This window comes from Lottia gigantea, assembly GCF_000327385.1.
Source record: "Lottia gigantea unplaced genomic scaffold LOTGIsca_45, whole genome shotgun sequence".
Taxonomy (NCBI): Eukaryota; Metazoa; Mollusca; class Gastropoda; family Lottiidae; genus Lottia; species Lottia gigantea.
Window position 1 is genome coordinate 506,581 of NW_008709577.1, and position 8,593 is coordinate 515,173.

At 34.7% G+C, this 8,593-nt stretch overlaps 1 protein-coding gene across 1 annotated transcript; it reads right to left on the reverse strand.

Annotated features, from left to right (window-relative positions):
• Positions 1-1,896: 1,896 nt before the first annotated feature.
• LOTGIDRAFT_233900 (hypothetical protein) lies at positions 1,897-3,801 on the reverse strand. Its single transcript, XM_009060916.1, has 6 exons — positions 3,730-3,801; positions 3,426-3,460; positions 3,111-3,245; positions 2,706-2,889; positions 2,356-2,443; positions 1,897-1,982 (listed from the first exon to the last, which is right to left on the reverse strand). The coding sequence occupies exons 1-6, from the start codon at positions 3,791-3,793 to the stop codon at positions 1,913-1,915; spliced, it is 576 nt and encodes a 191-aa protein (XP_009059164.1). The 5' UTR covers positions 3,794-3,801; the 3' UTR covers positions 1,897-1,912.
• Between the last annotated feature and the right edge of the window lie 4,792 nt (positions 3,802-8,593).

An 8,593-nucleotide genomic window follows, 5' to 3' on the forward strand; every position in this document is an offset into this window, starting at 1 on the left:
ATATTTAGCCCAAGCATAAGACGGCAAGCATAATTCTGAATGTATACAGCAAGTCTAAAATAGCCAGCACAATATTTAGCCGGAAGGGCGCATATCAAGTCGAAGAGGCAAGAATAATTCTGTATGTAGGCTATACAGTAAGCACAATGTTTATCCCAAGGGGCGTACATCAATTCGAAGACGGCAAGCATAATTCTTAATAATGTACAAAGCAAGCTGAAAACAATAAGCACAAAGTTTTGTACGAGTGTGTATATAGTTAGTCGAAGACAGCAAGCATAATATTTAGCACGAGTGTGTATACAGCAAGTCGAAATAAAATGATTGAATGGAGTTTTACGTCCTACTGTTCTGCACCATATGGGCTAATGACGACTGTACAGTTAGTCGATGACGACAGCGAGTAAAATTATTAATATTTAGTATGAGAGGATATACAGCAAGTCTAAGACAGGAAGTACAATATTTAGCCCAAGCATAAGACGGCAAGCATAATTCTGAATGTATACAGCAAGTCTAAAATAGCCAGCACAATATTTAGCCGGAAGGGCGAATATCGAGTCGATGACGACAGCGAGTAAAATTATTAATATTTAGTATGAGAGAATATACAGCAAGTCTAAGACAGGAAGTACAATATTTAGTATGAGAGGATATATAGCAAGTCGAAGACAGCAAGTACAATATTTAGTATGAGAGGATATACATCAAGTCTAAGACAGCAAATACAATATTTAGTATGAGAGGATACAGCAAGTCGAAGACAGCAAGTACAATATTTAGTATGAGAGGATATATATCAAGTCGAAGACAGCAAGTAAAATATTTAATATGAGAGGATATATAGCATGTCAAAGACAGCAAGTACAATATTTAGTATGAGAGGATATATATCAAGTCTAAGACAGCAAGTACAATATTTAGTATGAGAGGATACATCAAGTCGAAGGCAGCAAGTACAATATTTAGTATGAGAGGATATATAGCAAGTCGAAGACAGTAAGTACACTATTTAGTATGAGAGGATATACAATAAGGCTAAGACAGCAAGTACAATATTTAGTATAAGAGGATATACAGCAAGTCTAAGACAGCAAGTACAATATTTAGTATGAGAGGATATACATCAAGTCGAAGACAGCAAGTCCAATATTAAGTATGAGAGGATATACATCAAGTCGAAGACAGCAAGTACAATATTTAGAATGAGAGGATATATATCAAGTCGAAGGCAGCAAGTACAATATTTAGTATGAGAGGATATACATCAAGTCGAAGACAACAAGTACAATATTTAGTATGAGAGGATATATATCAAGTCGAAGACAACAAGTACAATATTTAGTATGAGAGGATATACATCAAGTCGAAGACAGCAAGTACAATATTTAGTATGAGAGGATATATATCAAGTCGAAGACAGCAAGTACAAGACAATATTTAGTGTGAGAGGATACACAGCAAGTCGAAGGCAGCAAGGATTATGTTTTGCACTGCTAGTGTGTAAACAACAAGGATAAACACAAAGTAACAAACATCACCCCAAACCCCCCTCGCCCATGGCCTTTGTTAAGCAAGTCAGTCTCACCACGCTCGTACTTTTACATCCACTTAGTGCACAGAGGGATAAAGTGTAGCCCATACTCGGATCGACCAACGATCATCAGCACTGGGCCTCAGTTAAATCTGGACCACCTGACTAGTCATGGCAGTGGTGATATTAGCAGTGTTATTACAGACCCGGATTTTTATTTCATCACCCGAAAATGTGTTATTTTTATTCAATTAAGACGGGTTCATTATTTAGATAATCTGAAGTAGCTTTTGACCACATCAACAGCAGACAGAATCGGGGCGTGTAGTAAATGGACTAATGTAATAGAAACTGATACATATATTATTTAAACACTATTTATTGAATACATTCACTTGGGGGAATAAACACATTTGGATCTCTAATACCGACTGTCACATCATAGAAACTGAAAGTAGAAATGTATTTTTAATGATACTTTTAATCTGATGAAATACTAAATTATATAAATAGAGTCTGATTATACTTTCAATTGGTCCTTCGGTATCCCTGGAATAAATAGTTTCAACAAAACTAATTTTGATGTCAGAACCTAAAAAAAACAGTAGAATTATGGACACTCTGAAAACGCTGGTCAGTTGACAAACAATAGGAGGCTGTCATCGACCATTTAGTTGTGTGATCAGTTGCATTGGAAGGGTAACAGTCTACAATATATTCACCAAGATCTAATTATAACTATCAACTTCACTTGGTGACCCTTGTGTAAACACTTTTTTGAAGCAGGTGCAACCATGGTTTTGATGACAAATTTTACTTACTTTCTATGATCGTATCCTACAGTTGGGCTGTAATAACCAAAGTTTACTGGGAAACAGTCTGGTGAGGTTACACTTATAAACAGAGGATCTGAAAAGTTTGAATGCACACTTTAACGTAGTCGAATCAAACGCAAAGCACGAATTTTTAATGATGACCTATAATATAATATATAAGAGCAAAATCTGTACTGGATAAGAAGAGATTCTTTGTTGAATGTATAACATTAAACATGAAATATAGATTTTATTGTGATGAAACGTGTCATTTATATTACTTGTCCATCATAGCTTGTTGACACAATAGTTGCCATATTGTTTAATTGTAAAAAAAATTGTCTTCTAAATCTTACGTCCTTCTGGTGTCTTTCCTTCAAATAACTGAATATCGACATGTTCATTGGTGAAACCAGCAACACCAATATTACCTTGACCAGCGAATTTAGCAAACCCTGGTACACTGAATGGTATAAATGTTTTACTAATGGTAGTAACATTACATTTACGTGTTCTCAAATTAAACCTGTATTCAATTCCCTGGAAGATAGAAAGGAAGTATAAAGATAATGATAACTTTACTAAGCTATTCAACACTTGAATGAATTTCATTTCTTTTTAATACTACAATTTCAGTGCACTTACTGATTCATCAGCATCACACTGAAACGAAACATTCTGAACATACATATGCACTCTAAAACAAAACCTAAATTCAAACAATATATAATTATATTAATTGGAATTGTCACATTACTTACGATATTATGAAGATAGAGAACATCATAGTAATCTTTAGTGGATCCAATTGCTACCTCCTCGATCTCTCTGACTCTCTTTTGATCCTCATCATAACTAACCTTGGCAAACTCCTGAAAGTTCTTTTCACGGTCAAACTAAAAAGGAAAACTGAACAGTTGAGCATGCATTCACAATTTATAGAATCTGATCAAAAGCAAACCCATATATCTATCTGTTCATGTCGAACCCCTGTTCCTAACAGATGTTGAAAGTAGTGAAATATTGTATATCTCAACTCTATAACCTGTGTTGGTCGTAAATTTAAAGATACTTACCCTTGCAAATCGAGACTCAAATTGTCTTGGAGAAGCTGAAATAAAACGTAAAGAGAAGAATAATCAGAGCAAGCACAGATTAGTTTATGGTGGCTTTCGGTTATGTTTTTCCAGATTTATTGAGGACATTCATTACAGTTTCTACATTACTATTATGTTACGATGGAAACCATTGCAGTTTTACTTACTTCTTTATTTCCCAGAGCTGTGGCTGCCCTTGGTGATGTCCATCAAAATTAGACGCAAGATAGGAGTCAGAGTATACACGGTCCGATATCATAAATGCCTGAAAAATTCAACTTACTGCATGGTAGAGGAAGTTGTCCTGCTACAGCTGTAACCGTTAAAGCAAGGAGTAGATACTTCATGATGGGATCTAGGTCTATGTAAAGATAAGGCAATCAGTTATTTTGTCTTTTATACTGGCCTTTCATCGGTCTATTCTTATCTTAAGACAGCGGGGAAAGTTCTCATGATATAGGGTACATACATAGAACGTTTGGTATGCAGAACTGTTTTATCATGGCATTGGTTATTTTATAACAATTGGACTTATTTTTAGTACATTTGTAACTCCTAGGAGACAGTCTCTTTAACCAACAAGCATTTTGAGGCAGTCGATAAAGCGGTAAACTGAAACTAGGTAACCTGCTTCGAATGAAGGATTGCAATAGGAATTTTACGCCTTACTTTTCTACTTCTACTGATTGGGCTAATGAGAACGGCACGGACCACGCTTTGTTGGATATTCACATCAGCCTTCTTTCGCGATTCGAATGATTTTTGACGTGCACAACTTCTTGAGATTTCTATTCCTTCCTTCCCTGCAAGTAAACAAAGCATTGAGGTTCATCTTTAATAAAAGTTCCGGAATTTTGAAAGGTCTACTGTGTCTACTTATAACATTGATCACAAAACTTGTGTGCAGCGAGATGAAAATAAAACTGTTGTCTGAATTGACACATCCATAGGCTTACCTCCCTTTATATGTATACATTGGTGGTTGATGGATGTTCAATATCGATACTGCTTTGTGGTACATATACATGTTATAATGATTTTTTATATCGATTTCCGTGGAGATTCTTCCTGGTCAGCCTATCATTTTACATCACTGTGACATATTTAACCATGTGTGTCTTAATGAATTATTGACATATTTTTGTCAATTATTATTATTAGGTATTTTTTGGATACTTCCTCGTTGGATATACTATATATTTTATCTACAAGATTTATTATTTTGACACACATAATATTATAACTCCCCTGCAATTTTCACACCTCTTAGTGATATAGGTAAATAGTAAAAGTGATTTATGGAACACCTGTGAATAGTAGATATGTCTATATTGAAAATTCTATTAAAATTCCCTCATTCTTCATTATCATGACATGTAATTGGCTATAATTATTTTACTTATTGTCATATTGTTGTCTCCCTTGATGCAACTAACTCAAGTCTTTATCTATATTACATACGTATCATCGCATGTCAAAGTTTCTTACCGTACAAATGAAACGTGGACACTTACTTAAAGTTATTGCACACTGCGGCATTGAACGGAACAATGAGACAAATAGCAACAGTTACTGGTAGGGAATTAAAGGTCACAGATTACCTATGCAGTTTAGACGAGTGACTGAAAGGTGATTCCCCGGTGATTAAAATATATACTGTATCCATGAGTAGCCAATTTCAATGCATGGCATGTAGCCTAACAACTTGAATAAGGCTGTGTAATATATTTTCGAAGATTTTGCAATATAGTTTCTTAAAATATCAAGCACTGACAGCTTAATTGAAGAATTTGTTTCAAGAATAGTTGAAGATTTGAGGCGGGGCAAGCTATTTGATACATAATAACCTTTAAAGGAGTTAATGTTGAGTTATTAAAAAGATGACAGAAGAATAATGTAGATAAACATACCCCATATCGATCTGAACAATCTTCATCGTGTCTTCTATAGCTATTTTATTCCAATATGACACTCTTGGTGTATTTATTAACTAATTATTGTCACCTATTACAATTAGCCAGGTAACGCCTACTTTGATCTTGCCGCTGACCAAGGGTCAGTTAAAGTGGACGACCGACATGCTTCTTCCTACCTCCTGGCTTTATGCATCTTAACACCTGGAACACTGTTGTTTGTTTCTCATTTATTTACAAAGAACGTCAAATATCAATTAAGCTAATATTAATAATACGTGCTTTAGTTTGAAATGACTGGGGCTAATTTTAAGGGTCAGTAAGCAAGACATTAAATATTGCAATGACTACTAAATAGCATCTATTCATGGTGAAATGATACAGAATGATATATTTTCACATACACCTTTCGTTGCCAAGGATAAATTTTTTAAAGATATATTGAAATGTAATCAGAAGAATTAAAACACGTTTTATATAAGTGACTTTAAATATTTACAGTGTTTCAATTCTCATTCAATTTTGTGATATATTTTTTGAGCTTATACTGTGGAAAAATAATCAAAATTCTACGCAATTTGACCCTTGGTTCTGTTCTATTTTTGCCGTAAAACACTCTCGAATTTCTAGTCGAGATGAATGACCTAATAGTGACGTTTCTAGTATTAAATAGGATGGGGGAGGGAGTGGTGGCGTCGAAGCCTGCAGATACTTTATACCCTCACCCAAACCAGTTTCAAATTTCTTATCATTGAATCCCCCTTGACAATTCTGTGGCCCCTCCTACTAATGATTCATAGAAACGCCATATCATAATATAATATTTCAGCTAGAGATGGCTGTCGTGCTTTATTACATGGTGCGTTAATTAAATTCAATTCAAATACAGCTTTCAGTGGGCGTATATCACCTTGTCTGGCAAGCTATCTTCAACTTACAATTGTAACATAAATAGAATCAGAACTTTACAATATTCAGGAGCTAAAGAGCCAGTTCCTTGCCATTCACTAAGGCCAGTGCTTAAACCTTCATTCTTTAAACCAATCCTTTTAAGATCAAATTGATTACAGGTGAATTCTTTCAGGGCTCTTCATTCCACTGTCTTCAAAATATAACAAAAGTAAACAATCGAAAAGCACTTAACGAAATAAAAACTGACTGAAATTCACCTGAGAAGGTAAATACTAAAGACAGACAAACGGAAAGAAAGAAAGCATCGATTTTTGTTTGAGTAAAGATTTTTGTTAATTACTAAAGATGAAACATTAACAATCTGTTTAATTATCATCATCTTCAAAACTTCACGTGAATTATTTCTCTGAATAGCACGTGCATTAGAGTGTTGATGCGTGAATGTTCTCACGAGCTTTCAATCTTTCAGTCTATTAAGTGTTTTCACGTGCTTTTGTCTTTCATTGAATTTTTAAATACTATTTTATTACTTCATCAAATTTTCAACTTTTCTCACGCAACTGACACGGGAATATGAAGGTATGATGGTTTAATTATCATATTTACTTCAGACTTTCTGTGTTCGAACTTCGATTACCTACAGTATCCACGTGTTGACCTTCCCTAACACGTGCAGGTATAGAAGCTGATGTTAATCCCACAGTGAATCTACCCCTCCCATCCACCCAACTGGTAAGTCTTTTACATTATTTATATCTTAATATCCAATAATAACAAAACATTTTACATTTGTTTTTTACTATAGAATATTTGTATATGTCACCAACAGAGAGGTCCAGCTGTGAATGCCCACCCCTTTATTCGTGTGGCATACCAAGTAATGATGTTGTCATCTCGACATTCCAGGGGGTAGATCGCTCCATAAAGTGTTTTCTTTTATGTGCCAGAGCCGTCAGTTCTTCTCTTCTTAATGGTCCCTCTACTGTAGCAAATTAGTGAGTGAGAGCACAATACCACCTCAGTTACAAACACTATACATATACGTCAGGTGTAAACTTGTATATCCACTTAAGTAGCAAATGGAGGGTTGAAATCACTCAGCGGTTATTTAAATGTTAAATTACATGTTTATAATGTCCCAGCTTCCTTCAACAATGTCCCCGACCATAGTTTATCAATTCATAAAGATATTGATAAAAACTGTATTCTTTCAGCCAAAATCCTCCAATTCTGTTTTTGTTCTGGGTGACTTTCTGCTGTCACAAACAACATGTTGGTGTTTTACAATGGACACAGTAGGGAAAATCTCGAGGAGTAGCGGATTTGAACCCACTCCTCCATTTTCCATTTTAAACTATAAAAGGCCAAATAAAAACCTTGTTGAAATCTTTGATAGTTTTCTTACTAAATGACATCAAATAGTATAGTCTGGGGGTTGATTGGTATGAACCTGATATAAGCGTTAAAACCCTTTTAACAGGGGTCGCCTTTCTTTATCACAGGGAGTCAGTCATAGCTTAGAATTAATATATCTCAACACGCAGGTAATATGATGCCTCGAGTTGTTCAAGGACCACAATAATATAGCACCTCTGGAATAAAAGATGTGCTTATCCCAAGTGGAAGTTGAAGCGTTTGGAACTCTACAGAAGTGACTGGCAAACTATTATCTGAGTGGTATTGTTGATGATTTCAAGTTGAATGACTTGTGACTTGATCTTGATGTCTACTTGATTGAATAGCTGAGTAAAGTTTACGAGAAAGATAATTGGAGAGAATTAACTCATGTTAATAACTTTCAAGATCTGGGTCCTTCTGTCTCACTTGTTTTCATTGTGAACAGTGAGTCATGTCCTCAGATTATATGTTATCGTTATTACTGGACAAGATAATAGTAAAATCTTCTGGTAAAGTTGATCCAATGAAGGTGAGCTATGACAAAGATTTCTTTTGAGCTATGACAATGGTACAGAAATTGTTATCTAGTATAAGCGATGAAAATACGCGAGCCGTTGTCAAAGAAAATATACTGATGATTTATATATATCATATGATTTCTGTTTGATTTTTGGATGAAAATTGTTTGAAATTTGAATATGGCCATATTTGGAATATTTTCAAAGAATTGTGGTGTAGTGTGCCTGATTTTGAAAACAAACTTGATAAGTCAACGATTTTTCCTAAATAATTGGTTCAAATACATCCGTCAGACCTTAAGCTGTACCTTCAACAAATTAACATTTGTCAAAGCCATCTTACAAACTTCTCTACAAGCTTCAAAAGATGAAGGAAATATAAAGGGACTTCATAAAAATATGATAA